General features: G+C 48.0%; 1 protein-coding gene across 1 annotated transcript; it reads right to left on the reverse strand.

The window, feature by feature from the left end:
* Positions 1 to 15,274: 15,274 nt before the first annotated feature.
* Nmur1 (neuromedin U receptor 1) lies at positions 15,275 to 21,916 on the reverse strand. The gene is made up of 3 exons (XM_012949751.2): positions 21,686 to 21,916; positions 19,617 to 20,514; positions 15,275 to 15,657 (listed from the first exon to the last, which is right to left on the reverse strand). Exons 1-3 carry the CDS (start codon positions 21,914 to 21,916, stop codon positions 15,275 to 15,277), a joined length of 1,512 nt encoding a protein of 503 aa, XP_012805205.2.
* Between the last annotated feature and the right edge of the window lie 2,885 nt (positions 21,917 to 24,801).

Below are 24,801 nucleotides of genomic sequence, written 5' to 3' on the forward strand. Positions count from 1 at the left end.
TGGACATCACCCCCTGGCCAACATAAGATGGACCACAGCAACAGGAGGGTGTGCCAAACACTGGCATGGGGAAACTGGCTATAAAGCCCATAAGCCCGCCCCCAACAATATACTCCCTCCAGGAGGCATTAATTCCCAAATATCCATCAGCTGGGAACCTAGCATTCAGAACACCTAAGTTTATGGGGGACACCTGAATCAAACCACCACATTCCGCCCCTGGCCCCCATAAACTGATATCCATACATGATGTAAAATACAATGCTTTCACTCTGACTTTAAAAGTCCCCATAGTTTTAATCAATCTCAACGATGTTCATACATCCCCATAGTTTAAGATCTTTTAACTGAGCCATAATACCAAAATATAACCTCAAAAAACCCAGAATGGCACAGAATTAATTTTCACACTGCAAAAGATGGCATTGGGCATAGCAAAGAAACATTCAACCAATACAAGATTTAAAAACAACCAGGGCAAACATCAAGCTCTGTAGCTTCAAGTCCAGCAAATCTAGCCAGTGACAAATCTTCAAGTCCGATAATTCTAACCAGCAACAAGTCTCTGGCATTCCAATTCCGCCCCTCCAGCTAGGCTACTCACAGTGCTGGAAAACTTCATGGGGACCGGCAGCTCCTCGGCAGCTATCTCATGGTCCCAGCATCTCCACTGGGTCTCCACTGCAAGCCACGGTTCATCCTCATGGCCCCATGGGGTCTCTATGCAGGCAACCAGCAAACCTGCTTCACACTGCCCATGGCCATTTCCAAAACACAAGACCGTGTTGCAAACTCAATGACCCTCTTTCCAGCATTTCTTATACTCCACAATACCAGGTAGGGTGCCAATTTGTTAATCCAGGGGGGATTAAAGCAGACTTTGAAGAACAGAACACTCCTTGAGCACTCAGACCCCTTCAAAACAGTTGACATTCTTCCTGTTGCCCCAGCGCAGGTCAGCTAACCCAGTCTCAAAGGTTGTAATCTCTCAGTTGCAGCTGAACGGGCAGCAGTTCACCCAAAGATTTTTCTTTCTGTGCCATATCCCTCTGCACACACCAGTTCATTTCTACGCTAGGCAACCCTGCACAACTTCTCAGGACATGGGCACAAGAGCAAGCTTCTCACACAAACTGCTAGCCCAGTCCAGGCACAGCTCTTTCTCACCCTCATAAGCCAAACCTCACAGTCCATAGTTCTTACTGCATTCAGGTCTTAGAGCTCAGACCAGAATAGTCCATTAAGCTGTACTTACAGCACTGCAAGGCATCTCTTAGGCCAAGGTTTCAACTCCTTCCACTTTCCTCTTGAAAATCAGCTACAAAAGGCTGAAGCCACATAGTCAGGTGTCTAGCAGCAATCCCACTCCTGGTACCACTTTACTGTTGCAGTCCGGTTTGCATTGCTGTTAGAAATCACCCAACCAAGAGCAGCTTCTGGGAAAAAGAGATTTATTTTGGCTTACAGGCTCGAGGGGAAGCTCCACGATGGCAGGGAAAAATGATGGCATGAGCAGAGGGTGGACATCACCCCCTGGCCAACATAAGATGGACCACAGCAACAGGAGGGTGTGCCAAACACTGGCATGGGGAAACTGGCTATAAAGCCCATAAGCCCGCTCCCAACAATATACTCCCTCCAGGAGGCATTAATTCCCAAATATCCATCAGCTGGGAACCTAGCATTCAGAACACCTAAGTTTATGGGGGACACCTGAATCAAACCACCACAATCTCCCATTGCAGTCAGGTTTGCATTGCCGGAAGAGCAGCTTGTGGGCAAAAGGGGTTTATTTTGGTTTAGAGACTCAAGGGGAAGCTCCATCATGGCAGGGGAAATGATGGCATGAGCAGAGGGCAACATCAGATGGACAACAGCAACAGAAGAGTGTGCCAAATGCTGGCAAGAGAAAGCTGGCTATACCACCAATAAACCCATCCCAACAGTAACTCCCTCAGGAGGATTTAATTCCCAAACTGCCATTAGCTGGGGACCCAACATTCAGAACACAAGTTTATGGGGAAGACTGGAATCAAACCACCACATACTGCCCCTGCCCCCATAAACTGATAACCATCCATGATGTAAAATGCAATCCATTCATCCAACTTTAAAAGTCTCCATAGTTTTATCAAGCCCAGTGATGTTCAAACAACCCCATAGTCCAAGGTCTTTTAACTGAGCTGCAATACCAAAAAAATAAATAAATAATAAGGACACAGAATAAACATTCACACTGCAAAAGATGGCATTGGACAGAGCAAAGAAATAGTCAACTAATACAAGATATAAAACAACCAGGGCAAACATCAAACTGTAACTCGAAGTCCAGCAACTCTAACCAGTGATAAGCCTCTCAAGTTCCAATTCCATCCTTCCAACTAGGCAACTCACAGGCCCAGAGAACTTCATCTGGTGCCAGCAGCTCTACTTCTCAGCCATCCCATGGTCCTGGCACCTCCACTGGGTCTCCACCACAACCCACATTTCATTATCATATCCCCACTGGGCTCCACACAGATAATTCAAGTCTGCTTCACACTGCTCATGACCATTTCCAAAATACAAAACTGTTGCAAACTCAATGACCCTGCATTTGTTATATTCCATTATACCAGGTGGGCTGTCAACTTGTTAATCCAGGGGGATAATAAAGCAGACTTTGAATAACAGGACCCTTCTTCAGCATTCAGTCCCCTTTGAAAGAGTCTGCATTCTTCTTGTCCCAATGCAGTTCTGCTGTCCTAATCTCAAAGGTTGTAATCTCTCTTACAATTGCAGCTGCACAGGCAGAAGTTTCAGCCCAATGATTTCATATTTTCTGTTCCATATCCCTTTGCTCACACCAGTCCATTTCTACGCAATGCAACCTCACACAAGTTCTCAAGACATGGGCATAACAGCAAGCTTCTCACACAAACTGCTTCTAGCTTAGTCTAGGCAAAGTCCTTTTACACTCTCACAAGCCAAACCTCACAATCCTTGGTTCTTACTGCATTCAGGTCTTTCAACTCTGACCAGAATAGTCCATCGAGCTGTACTTACTGCACTGCAAGTTGTCTCTTAGTCCAAGTTTCAACTCTTTTGACATTCTTCTTGAAAATCAGTTCCAAAAGGCCAAAAGCCACACACAGGTTTCTAGCAGTAATGACCCCACTCTTGGTACCAACTTTGCTGTTGCAGTCAGGTGCGCATTGCTGGCAGAAAACACCCGACCAAGAGCAGCTGGTGAGGAAAAAAAAAAAAAAGATTTATTTTGGCTTATAAACTCAAGGGGAAGCTCCATCATGGCAGGGGAAAATGATGGCATAAGCAGAGGGTGGCCAACATCAGATGAACAACAGCAACAGGAGAGTGTGCCCAATACTGGCAAGAGGAAGCTGGCTATAACACCCATAAGCCCATCTCCAACAATAACTCATTCAGAAGGCTTTAATTCCCAAATTGCCATCAGCTGGGGACCCAGCATTCAGTACACCTCAGTTTATGGGGAACACCTGAATCAAACCACTACATCTCCTAAGTACCTCCCTTTAAAAAAAAAAAATAGGGCTGGGAAGATGGCTTAGTGGTTAAGCACTTGCCTGTGAAGTCTAAGGACCCTGGTTCGAGGCTCTATTCCTCAGGACCCACGTTAGCCAGATGCACAAGGGGGTGAATGCATCTGGAGTTCGTTTGCAGTGGCTGGAGGCCCTGGCGCGTCCATTATCTCTCTCTCTCTCTGCCTCTTTCTCTCTCTGTGTCTGTTGCTCTCCAATAAATAAATAAATTTTAAAAAACGAAAATAATAATAAATGAATGGGTGTGCCAGAGCCCCTAGCTGCTACAAACAAACTCCAGGCGCATGAGCCACTTTGTGCATCTGGCTTTATGTGGGTACTGAGGTATTAAACCTGGATCATTAGACTTTGCGGGCAAGTGCCTTAATAGCTAAGCCATCTCTCCAGCCCCCAAGTGTAGACTTTGATTGGAGTTCCTGCCCAGTGTGTCCCTCTGCCCTGGTCCACTGAGGTTGTCTGCTACCCCTAGAGCTCCCAGACTGGGAGACAGCTCTAAGCTTTGGCAAAAGAGAGGCTGATAGGGAAAAGAGGTGTGACCCTCACTCACTGCCAAGGGGTAGGTTCTACTTCTGGGGAGTTTGACAATCTCAGATATCAGCCTAGAAGCCCAAGTGGCACTGCCCTGAGTAGCCACTGGCCACCGCTTCAAACCTGCATGGACTTGGCCAGTCCTGTTCACTTGCTGGCCATAACCCTACTGCCATCACCTTACTGGCCCTCACTCCCTACCGTACCTGTGTACTAAGGGGCCTACTTGAGGCATCCACAGCCCCTTCTAGACCCAGCTGTCCATCATGTCACATTAACACAGTGGCCCAATGGCCCACTGGAGGAAGTCCTTGGACCTTCAAAAGATAAACCACAATCCTAGATAAAGGTCTCTAGGCATGGAATGCCTCAGCTGACTCTACCTGACAAAGGAAAGTCATGAGTATTTTTAAAAATATTTTATTTATTTGAGAGATAGAAAGAGAGAGAGAGTGAAAGAATGGCCATGCTAGAGCTCCCGGCTGCTGCAAACAAACTCCAGATGCATGCGCCACCTTGTGCATCTGGTTTACATGGGTCTAGGGGAATTGAACCAGGGTCCTTAGGCTTTGCGGGCAAGCACCTTAACTGCTAAGCCATCTCTCCAGCCTAGTCATGAGAATTTTAAACAGTTTCACACAGAGAATTATTCCTTTGAGTGATAGGATTGCACAGAAGTTCAAGTAAGCAGCTCCTGACAACCCCTCCTTCCCTACCCCAGGCTGAATGAACTCCAGATGCCTGTTCCATTTTGTGTATCTGTGTCCACTGGAGGCAGAGTCATGATCAATGAAAGCAGCCTGCCTGGGGTCTGACAGAGGTGGTACCTCACCGTGTCTCCTCCTGAGTGCCAGATCTTCAGCTGGCCAGGCCCAGCAAGCACCTCACTATGGAAGCCTGGGGGGAATTCACAGCCACAGCCAGTGGTCAGGTCACTCACTCCTGGGCACAGTCTTGCTTATCTACTCTGAAGGACAGAGCCCAGTTCCCATTATCCATTGAGCTAGCTTGTGCTCCCAGGCTCCTTGAAGCCTTTAGATACTCTATGTGGCATCATAAGTGCCCTTGCCAGGCCTTTCTCTATGGTATATGGTTTATAGTTTAGTCAGTCATTTTGGTGTGTTTTTTTTTTTTTAAGGTAGGATCTCACTCTGGTCCAGGCTGACCTGGAATTCACTATGTAGTCTAAGGGTAGCCTTGAACTCACAGTGATCCTCCTACCTCTGCCTCCCAAGTGCTGGGATTAAAGACGTGCCCCACCACACCGGGCTTTAAAACATTTTATTTATCTATTTCATTTGTTTATTTGAGACAGAGAGAGGGAATGAGAGTGAGAATGGGCGCGCCAGGGTCTCCAGCCACTGCAAACAAACTCCAGACGCATGCGCTACCATGCACATCTGGCTACCGTGGGACCGGGAGAAGCCATCTCTCCAGCCCTTGTTTGGCTGTTTTGTCCAGTTCAGTTCAGACAAGTTCCCCAGGGGCTGCCGTGGAACTCACTATACAGCCCAGGCTGGCTCCCAACTCAGTAATCCTCCACTTCGGAGAGCTGGAATTGTAAATCTGAGCCACCATGCCTAGCGACCTGTGCTCTGGTGGTCAGGGTTAGAGTCAACACAGCCTGTGTCTTCCCAGGCAGCACGACAGGGTTTACCTGTTAATTTGGGGCAGCTCCACAGCTCCCGGTTCTGGTGGCAGCCTCAGCCACTAGCCTGGATAATCTTCCAGGAGATTCTTACCAGCTCCCATTTCCACTTCCCACCCTGTCCCCTCCCCCCCCCCCCCCCCCCCCCCCGCTTGAATTTAGCATGTACTCCAAGCCTCCACGGTTACTTTGTCAGCAATTACCCTTTTTTTTTTTCCAGGTAGGGTCTCGCTCTAGCCCAGCCCAGGCTGACCTAGAATTCATTATGTAGCCTCAGGGTGGCCTCAAACTCACAGCAATCCTCCTATCTCTGCCTCCCAAGTGCTGGGATTAAAGGCATGTGCCACCACACCTGGCTTGATTAACTTAATTTTATTTATTTATTTATTTATTTATTTATTTATTTATTTATTTATTTACAAGTAGAGAGATGATGAGAGAAAGAGAATGAGCACACAAAGGGCATTTAGCCACTGCAAGCAAACTCCAGATGCATGTACCACTTTGTGTATCTGGTTTTATGTAGGTATTGGGGAATTGAACCCAGGCCATCAGGCTTGGTAGGCAAGTGTATTAACCACTGAGCCATCTATCCAGCCCCCTTTGATTAACTTTTTATTTATTTTTAATTTATTTATTATTTGAGAGAGATAGAAGCAGACAGAAAGAAAGAAAATGGGTGTGCCAGGACCTCCAGCCACTGCAAACAAACTCAAGATACATGCGCCAACTTGTGCATGTGGCCTACATGGGTTCTAGGGAATCAAATCTGGGTTCTTTGGCTTTGCAGGCAAGTGCCTTAACTGTTAAGCCATCCCTCCAGCCCTGATTAACTTTTTAGAGAAAAGTTCCTTGTTCTGGTATGAAAAACGTAGCTCCCTCTATACTATTTTCAAGTAAATTGCTGGCATATGCCGTCATCTAGTTATCTAATGGATGTATTTCTTATGTCAGGACCTTTTATGCAACCAAAATACTGCATTCAAAATTAGAAAGTTAACACTGAAACCTCCTATTATTTAATTTTCAGATTCAAGTGTTGAAGAAAAAAAAGATCCTGTCTGTATTCATGCATTGTGATGACTTGTACTTCCAAAATTCCTTGGGCCTGGAACATTGCTCATTCTTTCTTTGACCTCTTGACCTTGATTTCGAAAAATATTTATTTGAAGCTGGGTGTGGTGGCGCACACCTTTAACCCCACTACTCGGGAGGCAAAGGTAGGAGTATTTCTGTGAGTTCGAGACCACCCTGAAACTACATAGTGACTTCCATGTCAGCCTGGGCTAAAGCAAGACCTTACCTCGAAAAAAAAAGAGAACAAATATACACATAATATGTGTATATATATATATATATATATATATATATATATATATACATAATATTTATTTATTTATTTTTGGTTCGAGGGTTGCTGGAGAGATGGCTTAGTGGTTAAGGTGCTTGCCTACAAAGCCAAAGGACCCTAGTTTGACTCCTCAGGACCCATATAAGCCAGATGCACAAAGTGGCACATGCATCTGGAGTTCATTTGCAGTGGCTGGAGGCCCTGGCACGCCCTTTCTCTATCTGCTCCTTTATCTTTCTCAAATAAATAAATATACTTCTTGGGCACCCATTCTTTCACTCTATATGGCTCTTTCTCTTTAAAAAAAAAAAAAAAGCCAAGCGTGGTAGCACACACCTTTAATCCCAGCACTCAGGAGGCAGAGGTAGGAGGATCGCTGTGAGTTTGAGGCCAGCCTGAGACTACATAGTGAATTCCAGGTCAGCCTGAGCTAAAGTGAGACCCTACCTTAAACAAACAAACAAAACAAAACAAACAAACAAAACCGGGCTGGAGCAATGGCTTAGCAGTTAAGGCACTTGCCTGCAAAGCCAAAGGATTTTGGTTCAATTTCCCAGGACCCACATAAGCCATAGGCATAAGGTGGCGCATTAGTCTGAAGTTCATTTGCACTGGCTGATGCGCCCATTCTCTCTCTCGCTCTGCATCTTTCTCTCTCTCAAATGAAAAATTTTTTAAAAGCCATAAATTCCACTGTAATTACTTGTACAGATAATCCTCACACACATGCAAAATTGGGTATGCACAAGTTTATTCACAGAAGCATGAAAACAATATAAGAAATAACCAACTCCAGTGCTTATATCTATACAAAGATATAGTCCCTGTGCAAGTATTTATCTATAAGTACTGATTTTTGTACAATGGAAGAAAAGCAAGATGTGAACAAGTGTACTTATATGCTACCATTTGTATGTAAATAGAAAATGAAAAAATAGAAATATAATTACTGCTTGTATCTGCTCAGATTATTTCTGCATGGATGCAAGAAATGGGTTTAACGTCAATTATATTAAGGGAGGGAACCAGCTGGTTGGGCAACATAATGAGAGACACAATTTTTTTTACATTTTTTAAAAATTTTTATTAGCATTTTCCATGATTATAAAAAAAATCCCATGGTAATTATCTCCCTCCCCCCCAACACTTTCCCCTTTGAAATTCCAAGACACAATTTTCATTGTAAAGCTTTTCATATCTTTTGAATTTTGGACTGTGCAAATGTATTATCTATTAATTTTTAATTTAAAAGGCTGTTATTAAAATGGAGACAGTAGATGCCTGACACAAAGAAAGCATTCAATAAATAGCAGCTACTATTATTAAAAAAAAAAAAAAGCTTAAAAAAACTCAATTTCTTGGGCTGGAAAGATAGCTTAGCAGTTAAGGCGTTTGCCTGCAAAGCCAAAGGACCCAGGTTCAGTTCCCCAGGATCCACGTAAGCCAGATGCACAATGTGGTGCATACATCTGGAATTCGTTTGCAGTGGCTGGAGGCCCTGGCACACCCATTCTTTTTCTCTTTGTCTCCCTCCTTCCCTCCTGTCCTCTCTGTGTCAAATAAATTAAAAATAAATATTAAGAAAGAAGAAAACTTTATTTAGGCAGGTTTTGACACCTTTTTTTTTTTTTTTCAAGGTAGGGTCTCACTCTAGCCCAGGCTGACCTGGAATTCACTATGGAGTCTCAGGGTGGCCTCGAACTCACGGCGATCCTCCTACCTCTGCCTCCCGAGTGCTGGGATTAAAGGCGTGTGCCACCACGCCCGGCTTTTGACACCTTTTTTAAAAAAACCTATAACTTCTTTATTTGACAAAAAAGAAAAGGGCAAGCCTGGCATGAAAGTGCACGCCTTTAATCCCAGCACTTGGGAGGCAAAGGGAGCAGGATTTCTGAGAGTTGACAGCAACCCTGAGACTAAAGAGTGAATTCCAGGTCACCCTGAGCAAGAGGTAGGACTCCTTGCAATGCACTCTTCCAGAAACAAAGTGGCTTGTATATCCATGTCCTCACAGTGCCTGGCACTACCTACACAAGACCAGTACAATAGGAGGAAAAGATGATGACATCAAAGTAAAAGAGAGACTGATTGAGGGGGGAGGGAATATGATGGAGAGTGGAGTTGTGAAGGGGAAAGTGGAGAGGGGAGGAATTATCATGGTATATTGTCCATAATTATGGAAGTTATCAATAATAAAAAATAAGAAAGAAAAGGGGACTGAATGTGGTGGTGCACATCTTTAATCCCAGCACTCGGGAGGCAGAGGTAGGAGGATCGCCGCGAGTTTGAGGCCACCCTGAGACTCCATAGTAAATTCCAGGTCAGCCTGAGCTAGAGTGAGACCCTACCTCAAAAAAAAAAAAGAAAGAAAGAAAGAAAAAAGAAGGGCAGCAGCCAGGTATGGTGGTGCATGCCTTTAATCTGAGCATTTGGGAGGCAGAGGTAGGAGGATTGTTGTGAGTTCAAGGCCAGCCTGGAACTACAGAGTGAGCTACAGATCAGCCTGGACTACAGTGAGACCCTCCCCCCCCCAAAAAAAATAAATAAAATAAAAAGGAAAGGAAAGGAAAGAAAGAAAGAGCTGGAGAGATGACTTGGCGGTTAAGTGCTTGCCTGTGAAGCCTAAGGACCCTGGTTTGAGGCTCCATTCTCCAGGACCCATGTTAGCCAGAAGCACAAGGGGGCGCATGGATCTGGAGTTCCTTTGCAGTGGCTGGAGGCCCTGCCATGCCCATTCTCTCTCTTTCTATCTCCCTGTTTCTCTGTCACTCTCAAATAAATAAATAAAAATAAACCAAAAATAAATTTTAAAAAAGTAGACAGAAAGAGAGAGAGAGGGGAAAAAAAAAAGGAGAAAGGAGGAGATGAGGGAAGAGGAAGAAAGGGAAGGGGAAAAGGATTGGGTCACCTACCTACCAATGGTCCTTCTTGGGGGAGGCAAGTGCAGTGGCCCATCGTGACCAGCAGATGGCAGCGTTGAGACATCTGGGTATGGGGACCTGGAGGACTTGGACCTGTACCTACAAGACTCTTGGCTGAGCCAAGCATAGAGATTTATAAGCATAATTAATTAACCAGTGCAACAGAGTGAGTTCCAGGTCAGCCTGGGCTAAAATGAGACCCTGCCTCAAATTGAAAAAAAAAAAAAAAAGGGTGGGGCATAGTGGCCCATGCCTTTAATCCCAGCAGTCAGGAGGCAGACGTAGGATCTCTGAGAGTTCAAGGCCACCTGAGACTACATAGTGAACTCCAGATCAGCCTGAGCTAGCGTGAGACACTACCTCGGAAAGCAAAAACAAAAACAAAACAACAAAAAAAGTCCTGCCACCATGCCCAGCTGTCCCTGGGTTAAATGTTCTGTCGTCATCTTCATTTTATACTAGAGCTTTCAAGTCCTTGTGAGACAGGCATTTATCCCTCCCTTTGCTGCCTGGGTTCTTCATTCCTGTAGGGAAACTAGGGAAGGAGGAGGGACACACAAGAGGGTAGAAGGGCTGGAGAGAGGACTTAGCAATTAAAGGCACTTGCTTGCAAAGCCTATTGGTCCAGGGTCCCATTCACCAGTACCCACATAAAGCCAGATTTACAAAGCAGTGCATGCATTCATTCAGAGTTTGTTTGTAGTGGCAGGATGCCTTGGTAGGCCCATACTTACTCCCTTTCTCTCTTTCCCCCTCCCCTCTTTCAAATAAATAGAATTTTGTTTTGTTTTGTTTTTCAGGTAGGGTCTTACTCTAGCTTGGGCTGGCCTAAAATTCAGTATGCAGTCTCAGGATGGCCTTGAATTCATGGTGATCCTCCTAACTCTGCTTCCTGAGTGCTGGGATTAAAGGAATGTGCCATCACACCTGGCTCTAGAATTGTTTTTAATTATTTTTTTTTATTAACAACTTCCATGATTATAAACAAATATCCTATGGTAATGCCCTCCCTCCCCCTACTTACCCCTTTGAAACTCCATTCTCCATCATATCCCCTCCTCCTCTCAATCAGTCTCTTTTATTTTGATGTCATGATCTTTTCCTCCTAATATGATGGTCTTGTGTAGGTAGTGTCAGGCACTGTGAGGTCATGGTTATCCAGGCCATTGTGTGTCTGGAGGAGCATGTTGTTAGGAGTTCTACCCTTCCTTTGGCTCTTACATTCTTTCCGCCACCTCTTCCGCATTAGACCCTGAGCTTTGGAAGGTGTGACAGAGATATTGCAGTGCTGAGCACTCCTGGCACTTCTTCCCAGCACCATGATGCCTTCTGACTCATCCCAAGGTCATTGTCATCTGAAAAAAGAAGATTCTCTACCAAAAGTGAGAGTAGCATTAATATATAGGTATGAACATTAAGAGAAGTGCTTACTGGGCAGTTTGATGAGCATAGTATATACATTTAGCCAGACAGCAGCAGATATTACACCCCTAGGGCTCATGACTACCCGTTTTAGGTTTTCAGTATCAGGATATATTCCCTCCCATGGAGCGGGCCTCCAGTCCAATCAGAGGGCAGTTGGTTTCCACCATGGCAGACGTGTCCCTGTTGCACCCATTGGCTCATTTGGCCTGGCTGGCCAAATATAAGGCTCGCAGTGTCCACTGTTGAGCGTGTTCACTGGTGATTTCTCTTTCTCTCATTGAACTGCATGCAGCACGTTTTTTTTTTTTTTTTTCCAGCTGTCTATCAGCTGGTCTACATGGAGGAGGTTATCAGCTCAGTTCTAGCAGGATTTCTCAGTGACCTTCCAGCCCAAGTATGTGGAGTCTTCAGCATTAAGAACTTTTTTTTAAATTCATTTATTTATTTGCAAGCAGACAGAGATAGAGAGAAGAGAGACACATAGAGAGAGAATGGGCACGTCAGGGCCTCCAGCCACTGCAAATGAACTCCAGACATATGTGCCCCTTGTGCATCTGGCTTACGTGGGTCCTGGGGAATCGAACCTGGGTCCTTTGGCTTCACAGGCAAGCACCTTAACCACTAGGCAATCTCTCCAGCCCAAGAATTTTTGTTTTTAATAAAAGGTGTAAGAAGACTCCACATGGGGTGACCAAAACTCAACATGGGTAGGAAGAGAATCAAATATGAGGCCTGGGTGGAGCAGTCAGGCTGCTAGCAATGGGCTCTGGTGAAGGACAGATTAGGGCTTGGGAGACAGACAGGGACTTGATAGGTGGACAGCTGGCTGGACATCAGTAGTAAGACCCTAGGGAAGAAAAGGCAAGTGGGGCAGTGAGGCTAGGTAGCCAGAGTCTGAAGGCTGGCTGCCCATGCCAGGGCTCTTAGGCATCCCCACAGAGACAGTCTGAGAATGAGGACTGTTTCCATTTCTCAGAGAAAAAGATAGAGTGCAGTAGGTTTTGCAAGTGTCTTTAGCTGTTGAGCCATCTCCCAAGACCCACATAATGTATTTTATTTATTTATATTTTTCACATATTTTTTTCGAGGTAGGGTCTCACTCTAGCCCAGACTGACCTGGAATTCACTATGTAGTCTCAGGGTGGCCTCGAACTCATGGCGATCCTCCTACCTCTGCCTCCCGAGTGCTGGGATTAAAGGTGTGCGCCACCATGCCTGGCTCACATAATGTATTTTAATCATAATCGTCCCTCATTATCTTCTTTAGTTCCCCTTTCTACTGAACCCCCCTTTTTTCCCCAACTATTCCCTCTTTTACATATATATTTTGAGGTAGGATCTTGCTTTAGCCCAGGCTGACCTGAAATTCATTATGCAGTCTCAAGGTGATCTTGAACTCACAGTGATCCTCCTACTTCTGCCTCTGCTGGTATTAAAGGCCTACAACAGCACATCCAGCTTTTTTTTTTTTTTTTTTTTTTTTTTGCCTTCTTCCATTATACATGATGAAATATTGATGGGATCAATATTAACAGGTTTTGGACAGGTAACAACATCTTCCCCACAGCATCTTTATAGTTTCTTTTTTTTTTTTTTCAAAAAAAGTATTTGCAGGGAGAGAGTGAGACAGAAATGGATGCACTAGGGCCTCCAACCTCTGCAAATGAACTCCAAATGCATGTGCCACTTTATGCATCTGGCTTTACATGGGTACTGGGGAATTGAACCCAGGTCATTAAGCATTATAGGCAAGTGCCTTACGTGCTTTGCTATCTCTCCATCCCTCCTTTTTAATTTTTATTTTGGGACAGGGGTTTTGCTTAATCCAGGCTAGCTTCAAATTCGAGATCTTTCTGCCACAACCTCTTGAGTTTTGGGACTCCAAATGTGCACCACCATGCCCAGTTCTCATCAAGACTTCAAATGGTTCTCACCAAATACTTGTCAGTGAAGAACTGACTCACACAGTAACTCTGGACCATCTCCTTCATTTTCCAAGCAGGTAACCTGAGGCACAAGCTAACAGGTTGCCTGCAGGCAGAACCCAGATGGACAGACCCCCGGGTCATTGTGCAGCCATCAGCCACAGTTGCAAGGTCTCTCTCAGGAAGACAAGAGACCCAACACCTTGCAAAATTGGCCCTGGGGATTCAGGATGGTGAAATTCATGGGAGACACTCATCAGATCACCACATCAAGCCCAGCAGAACTGGATGGTCACTCCTGGCCTTTAGTTGGCTCATGTTTCTTCCGCCAGAAGTCCTCTGGCCAACAGGATTCAGTGTTTTGCTCACCTGGGGCTACCAGGCCAGCTTGCCTGTAAGTGAGGCAGCCTGTTCCAGAACAAGCAAAGGACCTGCCCTGTGAAGCTTTCGGGAGAAGAGCATGTGGAGGTCCCAGAGACAGCCAGGAGTGACCCCAAAGTACAAGCAGTCTCAGCCCTGCTCATCTGAAGTCACCAGTTGGTGTCATTACAAGCTGCCACTTATGCGCACACACAAACATGGCTGGCACCAAAGGGTGACTGCGCAATGGCAAGGCACCTTTTATTTTACAAATAAGGATGATCCTGTGGCAGTAGGGCTTCTCAGTGCTGGATAAACACCCAACCAGAAACAGCTTATGGGAGGAAAGGGTTTATTTCAGGTTGAAAGATCTAGAGGAAGCTTCATCAATGGCAGAAAAAAAAAGCTGGCTCATGTCTATAGATGGTAACAGAGAGACATCACCAAACAGCCAGCAAAACCAAAAAGCATGAGCAGCCAGAGCTCCAAACTGCTCTCCACACACCTTAGGGCTCGACTCAAGAAGCAACCCACACACCTGCTGTAGCAGGGATCTGCCCACTAGATGCTCAATTTTATTTTATTTTATCTTATGTGTTTATTTATTTTGGTTTTTCGAGGTAGAATCTCACTGTGGCCCAGGCTGACCTGGAATTCACTCTGTAGTCTCAGGCTGGCCCTCAAACTCACAGCCATCCTCCTACCTCTGCCTCCGGAGTGCGCCACCATGCCCAGCATATTTTTATTTTGTTTTATTTTTTATTTTTTATTATTGATGGGTGTGGTGGCACATACCTTTAATCCCAGCACTTGGGAGGCAGAGGTAGGAGGATCACTGTGAGTTCAAGGCCACCTTGGGACTACATGATAAATTCCAGGTCAGCCTGAGGCTAGCGTGGGATTCTACCTCAAAAAAAAAAAAAAATTACATATATATAGTGTTGAGTGAACTCTTTTCTGGGGAAAAGCTGACAAGTGCTTGTCCCCCTCAGGCTTGGCGCCCCTGAATGACTAATGTTTGATTCCACCAAAGTGTGCCCTGGTGAAACCAGTGAGTCCATTGGGTTTCCCTGCAGGCTATGAATGAAGGTTTACTTACAGGGTCATGGGGACTCCAGAGCAATCTTTGCAGCTTAAGGTCTCTTCCCAGCGTGGATGATGGACAGATGGCGCTCCCCATCCCTTACCTTCCACCCTCTACATCATCTGTCACCTCCTGAGACCGCAACACCTCACCCACCATCGTGTACAGCTGGCCCCGCGCACCTTGGATCCCTGCAGCCATTGAACCCTTCGGCTCCCCTCGCTCTCCCTCTATGGGGGAACATCCACGGGCCAGCTCTCGTGGGTGTCCCCTCCATGACCGCAGCTGCCTCTGGTGAAAGCGGCAACAGTGGTTTTGCTCAGAGGATCACGTGGTCACACAGCAACTGGGCAGGGGTAGGAGTCGCCGGGGTGCTGATCAGTTTCCAGGCTGAATTGGGGGTGCGTCCTCTCCAAGGGGGAAGCTACGTGTGGCTGCTCCCTCCACCGGCATGACACCCTCCATGTCCCGCTCAGGACAGGTCTGTCTCTCGCTGCCACTCGGGGCCTCCATTCTCAGCCGGCGGCCCCGTCCTGTTGCCCCGGGACCCCAGATCATACAGGGTACTGCCCGTGGTCAGCCTGCTGAGGCTGTGGGAGCTGTGATGGGGTCGGAGGCGGTGGCACCGGCCCCCAAGGCCCAGCGCTTGCCGGAAGGTCTCTCGGAAGCGGCTGGACATGAGGCTGTAGAGCACCGGGTTGGCGGCTGAGCTGAGGTAGAAGAAGATGCCAGAGACGATGTGCACGTACTGGAAGGCCAGGAGCAGACGCTCGGTCCAGTGGGACACGAAGCTCCACATAAGGCGGTCAGCATGGAACGGGGCCCAGCAGACGCCAAACACCAGGACCAGTACGACTGCAAGAACACAGACAGGGGCCGCTGCGAAGGAACTCCAAACACAAGAGCCACCTTGGGCATCTACCTTTACCTGGGTGCTGGGGAAATGAACCCTGGCTGTTAGGCACTTACCTGCAAAGCCAAATGATCTGGGTTAAATTCTGCAGAAGGTGGCTCCCAGTTTCTTCCTCTCTCTCTTTCTTTCTTTCTCTCTTTCTTTCTTTCTTTTTCTTTTATTTATTTATTTATTTATTTATTTATTTATTTATTTATTTATTTATTTGACAGAGAAAGGGAGAGAGAGAGAATGAATGGGCACGCCAGGGCCTCTAGCCACTGCAAACAAACTCCAGGCACATGTGCCCCCTTGTGCATCTGGCTAATGTGGATCCTTTGGCTTTGCAGGCAAATGCCTTAACCATTAAGCCACCCCTCCAGTCCCCTCTCTCTCATTCTTTTTCTCTGGCTGTCACTCTTTTTTATTTTATTTTTTGGTTTTTCGAGGTAGGGTCTCACTCTAGCCCAGGCTGATCTGGAATTCACTATAGAGTCTCAGGGTGGCCTCTAACTCATGGCAATCCTCCTACCTCTGCATTCCAAGTGCTGCGATTAAAGGCTCTCTTTTTTTTTTCTTTTTTTTTTAAATCTTATTTTATTTTTTCTCAATTTTTTTTAACAAATTGGTGTCCACCTGATACTTTTTTTAAATTTTTTCGTTCATTTTTATTTATTTATTTATTTGAGAGTGACAGAGAAAGAGGCAGGTAGAGAGAGTGAGATTGAGAATGGGCGCACCAGGGCCTCCAGCCACTGCAAAAGAAATCCAGACGCATGTGCCCCCTTGTGCATCTGGCTAACGTGGGTCCTGGAGAATCGAGCCTCGAACCGGGGTCCTTAGGCTTCACAGGCAAGCACTTAACCGCTAAGCCATCTCTCCAGCCCTTTTCTCAATTTTTAAAAACATTTTCCATGATTATAAAAAATATCCCATGGTAATACCCTCCTTCCCCCCCCCCACTATTCCCTTTTGAAATTCCATTCTCCATCATATCCCCTCCCCATCTCAATAAGTCTCCCTTTTATCTTGATGTCATGATCTTTCCCTCCTCTTATAATGGTCTTGTGTAGGTAGTGTCAGGCACTATGAGGTCATGGATCTCAAGGCCATTTTGTGTGTCTGGAGGGAGCATGTTGTAAGGAGTCCTACCCTTCCTTTGGCTCTTACATTCTTTCCACCACCTCTTCCGCATTAGACCCTGAGCCTTTGAAGGTGTGATCGAGATGTTACTTGGTACTCTAGTCACTTCTTTCCAGCACCATTCGGCTCTCTTTTTAAATGACTTCTCTTTGTTATTATTATTTCGGTTTTTCAAGGTAGGATCGTACTCTAGCACAAGCTGACCTGGAATTCACATATAGTCTGAGTGGCCTCAAACTCACAGCAATCCTCCTACATTGGACTCCCAAATTCTGGGATTAAAGGCGTGTCCCACCACACCCAGTATGACTTTTTATTTTTATTTATTTTTTACTTTTTTTCTTTTCACAATTTTTATTAACATTTTCCATGATTATAAAAAATATCCCATGGTGGGCTGGAGAGATGGCTTAGGAGTTAAGCGCTTGCCTGTGAAGCCTAAGGACCCCGGTTTGAGGCTCGGTTCCCCAGGTCCCATGTTAGCCAGATGCACAAGGGGGCGCACGCATCTGGAGTTCGTTTGCAGAGGCTGGAAGCCCTGGCGCACCCATTCTCTCTCTCTCCCTCTATCTGTCTTTCTCTCTGTGTCTGTAGCTCTCAAATAAAAAAAAAAAAATATATATATATATATATATCCCATGGTAATATCCTTCCTACCCCCCCCACACTTTCCTCTTTGAAATTCTATTCTCCATTATATTACCTCCCCCAGTATGACTTTTTAAAAAAAATATGTATTATTTGGTGGCACATGTCTTTAATCCCAGTACTTGGGAGGCAGAGTTAGGAGGATCACCATAAGTTCAAGGCTACCCTGAGACTACATAGTGAGCTCCAGGTCAGCCTGAGCTAGAGTGAGACCCTACCTTGAAAAAACAACAACTATATATAAATATATTTGAGAGAGAGACAGAAGCAGTAAAAAAAAGAGAGAATGAATGTGCCAGGGCCTCTAGCCACTGCAAACGAACTCCAGACACATGTGCCACCTTGTGTATCTGGCTTATGTTGGTACCAGGGAATCAAACCTGAGTTCTTAGGCTTCCCAGGCAAGCACCTTAACTAAGCCATCTCTCCAGCCCTTCTGTGTGTGTCTCTCTCTCCCTTTTTCCATGTAGGGTCTCACTCTAGCTCCAGTTGACCAAAGGCTTCAGTCCACTTTTTTAAACAATATTATTTATTTATTTAGGACAGACCCAGTCCTTGGGCAAGCAGGGTGTGGCACACGCCTTTAATCCCAGCACTTAGGAGGCAGAGGTAGGAGGGCCACTATGAGTTCAAGTCCACCCTGAGAATACATAATGAATTCCAGGACAGCCTGAGCTAGAGTGAGGCCCGTAGACTGGAGAGAGGGAAGGTGGGAGGAAGGAGATGACTCCTAAGCCAGCAAGCAAGGATGCTTCCTTCTTGGGGTGAGAGGGTCCAAGGTGAGCCTGCTGCGGACTCTGCTTGGGTTTGGGGGTGTGGAAGGAACAGTGGGCAGGAGGGGAGCAAACTGTAGTTCAGGCCTCATTCACCTGGCAGAACAGAGAGGCAAACAACAGTTCGCGCCAGGCCCATCTCAGCAAAAGGGCCCACAAAGGATCCTGGATCTGAGGATGCTCGACAGCTGTCTAATTGTCAGCGCCCTGTCCAGCCCTGGCTTGGAGGAAGGGGTACTAAGCTGGGAGCAGGGAGATCGGGAAGGTTCGTTCCCCCAGGTCCATGGGTTTGGAAGAAAAGGCAGGTGTCACTGCCGCAGCAAGGTCCAGAGCTGGACCCAGCAGGACATGCCTTGCCTGCTGCAGTCCTCCTTCCTGCCCTGGCTCCACTGTGCTCCACTCACTCAGAACGCATCTCCTGACAACCAGCACGAAAGGTCTCTCCCCAAGGCTTCCAGAAAACACAGCGTTTGGAATTTGGGACGTAGAGGTAGGAGTACCGGTGTGAGTTCAAGGTCAGCCTGAGACTACATAGTGTATTCCAGGTCAGCCCAGGCTAGAGCAAGACCCTACCTCAAAAAAAAAAAAAAAAAAAAAAAAAAAAAAAAAAAAAAGATTGCCATGAGTTCAAGGCCATCCTGAGACCCTGAGTCTACAGAGTTAATTCCAGGTCAGCTTGGGCCAGAGTGAGACCCGACCTCGAAAAACCAAAAATAAAAAAATTTAAGAGAGAAAGAAAGAGAAAATGCAGCTGTGGCATGGAGGGAGGAAATCACCACTGCCCCATTCTTACCGCCCTCCTGCCCCTTTTGGGGGCACTGACCATGTCCCACCATCTGGCTCCAAGGGGGGTGGTGGGCAGCAATGTAAGACAAACCAATCAGAACTCTTCCCTGCGACTTTCCCATAGCCGGTGCTGCTCAGCGCTGAGGCTCAAACGCAGGGCTTTGTGCAGGCTAGGGGAGCACTATAACCGCTGAGCTGCACCCCAGACCATGCTTCACAGTTGTTTGAACAAAGAACCCTGAAGTTACATTGTACACTAACCCCACCAATTAAGTAGCTGTCCATGAGCCATTCACCTCAGTCTGGTAAGCAAAAGTTCTACATGAGCCAGGCTTGGTGGCGCACTTGGGAAGCAGAGGTGGGGGGATCTGCGTGAGCTCAAGGCCACCCTGAGAATACAGAGTGAATTGGAGGTCAGCCTGGGTTAGAAGGAGACCCATCTTGAAACTTCGACCTCCCCCCCCAAAAAAAGTGTGGAGTTGGGTGGGGAGGGGGGTAGGGGAAGTCAACAACCAATCGGCTCCCTCCTCAGGCCCTGAGAGGCTCAGTGCCACCCCCAACAGTGAACTTACAGAGCATCTTGGTCACCTGTCTCCGGCTCCTGTCCTGAAGGTGGGCTCTTCCAGAGTCCCTGCGGGCCCTGGCCTCCGAGGCGCTCCTGCCCTTGGCCTGGCAGCTTAGCAGCACCCTCTCCCGCCGCAGCTGCATCCCGATGAGCAGGTACAGCACGCTGATGGTGGCCATGGGCAGGCAGAAAAAGAGCAGCGTGGTGGTCTGCACCACGAGGTTGTAGACGAACCGGGGGCGGACGAGCGTGCACACGGACGAGTCGGGCACCGGCCCGCGGCAGGGCACGTGCAGCTGCTGGATGCCATGCAGGCTGGTGTTGGGTAGAGAGCAGAGCACTGCGAGGACCCAGATGGCCCCCAGCATGCGGCGCGCACGGGCCCGCGTCACCACAGACCTGGCTCTGAGCGGGTGCACCACGGCCACGTAGCGCTCCACGCTCAGGGCGGTGACATTGAGGACCGAGGCCAGGCAGACGGTCTCAAAGAGCAGCGTGCGGAAGTAGCAGCCGCCAGCGCCCAGCAGGAAGGGGTAATTGTGCTGCATCTCATAGAGCTCCAGGGGCAGGCCCACCAGCAGCACCAGCAGGTCAGACACGGCCAGGCTGAAGAGGTAGAAGTTGGTGGGCGTGTGCATGGCTTTGTGGCGCAAGATGACTGTGCAGGTCAGCCCATTGCCCACCGTGCCCACCACGAAGATCAGGAGGTACATGACACAGATGGGCAGGAACAGCTCTGTCTGCTTTGGCCCCAGGTACTTGAGCCTCAGGGCCTCATCGGTCAAGTTCAAGTCTTCAGGATCAAAGGGGCCCCTGGCCTCACTGTCATTGCAGGAAATGGAGAGGCTCGCACCTTCCGGGGACAGGTCTCCCGGGAAGATGGAACAGTTGAGGCAGAGCGGAGTCTGTGGAATAGAGAGAGAGGGGAGAGAGAGAGGCCCAGAGAAGTCACTTAGAGAATTCTGGCTGTGTCCTGGCTCATCACATCGAAGGTGCTGAGAAATAAAAGCACCCACTGTAAAGTGCACTACAGTTGCACAATAGTAAAAATGCACACATCTTAAGTGATAATACTGGGGGCTGGAGAAACGGCTCAGCGGTTAACGGTGCTTGCTTGCAAAGCCTACTGGTCCAGCCAGGTTAGGTTTCCCCAGCATCCACATAAAGCCAGATGCACAAAGTGGTGCATGCATCTGGAGCTCATTAGCAACGGCAAGAGGCCCTGGCATTCCCTTATACATTCACTGTATCAAATAAATAAATAAATAAATAAATTTTTTTACCAGCACATGGGAGGCAGAGGTGTAGGAGGATCACTGAGAGTGAATTCCAGGTTAGCTTGAGCTAGAGTGATACTCTACCTCGAAAAAAAAAAAAAAAATCAAATAATAAATAATAAAAATTCTTTTTAAAGAGTGATAAAATTGAGCCTTTGTTTTAAATCTCACAACCTTTGACTAAATGACAAGTCCCCACCGCAAGCATGAGCTTTGCCATCAGAAGTGTCTCCAGGTGTCTCCCATTCAAGACAGCTGGCAGAGTTGCATGCACTTTAAGAGCAAGGGCCCTGGAAGCAGCTGCCTGGGTACAGGCCCAGCCTATCCAATTAGGGACAGAGGATCCAGAAGTTTAATACACATAAAAAAAAAAAAAAAAAAAAAAACTGGCCAAGGGCAACACCTGACACCCACAGGGCATAGTGACCTTGTAAAAGCCACGGGGGTTCAGTGAGGGAGCGAAAAGACTGAAATCGGTGCTTGATTCAAAAGTTGGTTCTGTTTTCTGTCAAGAGGGATTTAAAGTCTGCACGCTTGACACCCTTGGCACTGCCACCTCCAGGGTTCCCTGGAAGGTTGCTCCTGCCCAGCCTTACTCACCCCCCCCCAGCACAGGGGGCGGGAGCTGGGGGCGCGAGGACGCTGCACTCCCCGAGGAAGGGTCACTCGCTGCAGCCCTGGTGCCCGTGAGAGGCTGCGAGATGCCACCCCCCCCCTGCACCCCACGGTGGTCCTCCCATCCAGTTCACCCTGGGCCCCGCGCCGTTGGTACCCAGTGCTCTGCGCCCATCCCACCTACCATGCTGTCTGCAGCCTGAAAGGTCCCGGGCGACGTGGTCAGTCCCAGTCCGACCCACAGACGCTGAATAGCCGGCAGCCCAGCCCGTGCATGAAGTCGACTCGCCGCCGCCGCCCGCCCCGTCGCCAGCCTGTCGCCGGCAGCATCGCCGCCAGGGGGCAGTGCTGTCCCCGGAACCCGGAGGACCCCGGACAGCTCACCTCCCGACCCTCCCTCCCAGCAGCATCCCATCCAAACCGCAGCAGCTGGTGCCCGCTCCTAGCTACTTCTCCGAGAGGCCTCACTTTAAAAAAAAACCCATTTCGCAGATGGGAAAAACTGAGCCTTAGACCGGCAGCACGAGTGTTCTGGCTCTCACAATACTGCCTCAACCCTCCAGTCAGTAAACCAGCTCTAGAGTCACGTTTCCCTCAGATCCGCATGCCCTTCTGCGCTGTTTCAGACACATCTCCATGGACGCCCCCAGGACGCTTAGAGTGTCCCAAGCGAAGGTATTCATCCTTCGGATGCCACACTTCCACCCCAGCCCCGGGATGGCAATACCTCCCCCCACATCCATGTAGTGCTCGGCTGGAGGTCTCCAGTCCCCGAGTATAGGCGCTGGTCCCCTCCCATGGCTGCAGGAACCCCCTCTTCCACCAGCCCCTCCCCTCACAGCACTCCTGAGTCTCGTTAGAACCCACCTCCTCTCTGCCAAGAACACAGCCTAGCCTGATGCCAGAACCCACCCCCCCCCCCCACACACACACATACTCTCTCTCTCCTGTGCCTCTCTTGGCCCTCAAGCCCCTCCTTATCCATTCCAATGGTGTCTTTGTCCCTGCCCCCACCAAGTCCTGCCTTCCCAAGAACTGCACATGTAAACACAGACCTGGCCCAGGGAGACTGTGGGAAGCTCAGGGGCACTGGCTCCCCAGGGCTCTGGAAGAAAGAATTCTGAGGCCTCACTACTCAACCCCAGATGGACCAAGTCAGACCAAGCCTTCAAGAGAGAGTCTGGGGCTGGAGAGATGGCTTAGCGGTTAAGCGCTTGCCTGTGAAGCCTAAGGACCCCGGTTCGAGGCTCGGTTCCCCAGGTCCCACGTTAGCCAGATGCACAAGGGGGCGCACGCGTCTGGAGTTCGTTTGCAGAGGCTGGAAGCCCTGGCGCGCCCATTCTCTCTCTCTCCGTCTTTCTCTCTGTGTCTGTCGCTCTCAAATAAAAAAAAAGAGAGAGAGAGAGTCTGCAGCCATGACACTGACAAGCTCAGTATCCCTCGAAAACTGCGCGCTGCTGCCTGACAAGGGGCGAGAAGCATTGTTAACCCTGCCCACATCACCAGGACACACACATGCATGCGCACACACCACTGTGCACACACCCTGAGCCCACTGTGAAGCCTCGTACAGTATTCAGACCCAGAAAGGACAGGGAAGGACTTCTCCTGACCAGTCCTGCCATGAAAGCTCACGCCAGGCTTCAGGGCAGCCCCCTAAAAGGAGAGGGCCAGTGGCATCATGGTTGTAGACCCCACTCCTGCACCGTCCAGAGGGCTCCAGAAGCCCTGGCCAGGGCCTGGGCTCCAGATCATCGGGCATAGTGTCCCAGCGGACCCACTGACCTGTGCTTCCATCTGCTCTATCCTGAGGATGCTTCCCTGGGGTTTCTGTGTCTAAACATCCACCTCCTGAGCTTGAGATGGTTGGCATCAACCCAAAGAAGGGTGCCAATGGCCCAGCTTCACAGAACGGCACTTATGCCAACTCCTGGGGCATGGGCAGGGCTCCTGGAGCTGAGAAAATACATAGCTCATAGTTCTCCCTGCTGACATCCTGAGACCCACAGGAGCAGCTGCCCTGGCTCAAGCAAGACCAAGCGGAGCCCAGGAGCCATATACTCCTGTCCACCCCAACCCCTTTCCTGCCAGCGGAGATGAGAGAAGGAAGGTAAGGTGACTTGGGGACACTGAGGCAGGAGATGGGAAAAGGGTCTGTTCTGCAGTCTGGGGAGCAGGGACAGCTCAGGGGACCCCACTGAAGGAAAATGGGACCAAGATACTTTTATTTATTATAATTATTATTATTGTTTTGTTTTTTTTTTTCCTAGGTAGAGTTTTACTCTAGCTCAGGCTTACCTGGAATTTGGAATTCACTATGTATTCTCAGGGCGGCCTCAAACTCACCGCAATCCTCCTACCTCTGCCTCCCATGTGTTGGGATTAAAGCTGTGTGTCTTGTTTGTTTGTTTTTCAAGGTAGAGTCTCCCTTTAGTCCAGATTGACCTGGAACTCAGTCTAGTCCCAGGCTGGCCTTGAATTCACCAAATTCATGTCAACCTGCCCCCCAGGTACTGGGATTAAAGGATTAAAGGTATGTGCCACTAAACTTGGCTTAAAATGTTTTAAAAATATTTTTATTTATTTGCAAGCAGAGAGAGCTTGAAGACAGACAAACAGAATGGGTGTGCCAGGCACTCTAGCCACTGCAAAGGTACTCCAGATGCATGTGCCACTCCTCTGGCTTTATGTGGGTACTGGGGAATTGAACTCAAACCCTTAGGCTTTGCAGGCAAGTACCTTAACCATTGAGCAATATCTCCAGCCCTTCTGTTTGTTTGTTTCTAGGTAGGTTATCACTCTAGTCCTATCTAACAGTTGGGCCTGGAACTCACAGCAATTCTCCTACTTCTGCCCCTGGAGTGCTGGGATTAAAGGTGTGTTCCACCACACCTGGATAAGATAGCTGTTTTGTTTTTGTTTTACGAGGTAGGGTCTCTAGGCCAGGCTGACCTGAACTCACAGCCATACTCCTATCTCTGCCTCCTTAGTGCTGGGATTAAAGACATGCACCACCATGCCCAGCCCTAAAATAGCTTTTTTTTTTTTATTAAAGATATTTTATTTATTTACTTGAGAAAACAAGAATGGGCATGCCAAGGCCTCTAGCCCAGTAAACAAACTCCAAAAGCAAGCATCACCTCATACTTCTGGCTTTCGTGGGTCCTGGAGAATCAAACCTGGATCCTTTGGCTTTGCAAGCAAGTGCCTTAACCGCTAAGCCATCTCTCCAGCCCTAAAATGTTTTTTTATAAGCAGTCAAGCAGGGATGAGGCCCAAGGAAATGCCACCTTGCATGCC

Source organism: Jaculus jaculus, chromosome 4 (genome assembly GCF_020740685.1).
Source record: "Jaculus jaculus isolate mJacJac1 chromosome 4, mJacJac1.mat.Y.cur, whole genome shotgun sequence".
In the NCBI taxonomy this organism is placed as follows: Eukaryota; Metazoa; Chordata; class Mammalia; order Rodentia; family Dipodidae; genus Jaculus; species Jaculus jaculus.

Excerpts from the sequence above, each read along its gene's own strand:
- Nmur1 (XM_012949751.2), bottom strand. The coding sequence starts at position 21,916 with ATGGGATGCTGCTGGGAGGGAGGGTCGGGAGGTGAGCTGTCCGGGGTC. Across the intron at positions 20,515-21,685 it reads TTCAGGCTGCAGACAGCATG|ACTCCGCTCTGCCTCAACTG; the intron begins GTAGGTGGGATG and ends TCTATTCCACAG. Across the intron at positions 15,658-19,616 it reads ACAGGTGACCAAGATGCTCT|TCGTACTGGTCCTGGTGTTT; the intron begins GTAAGTTCACTG and ends GTGTTCTTGCAG.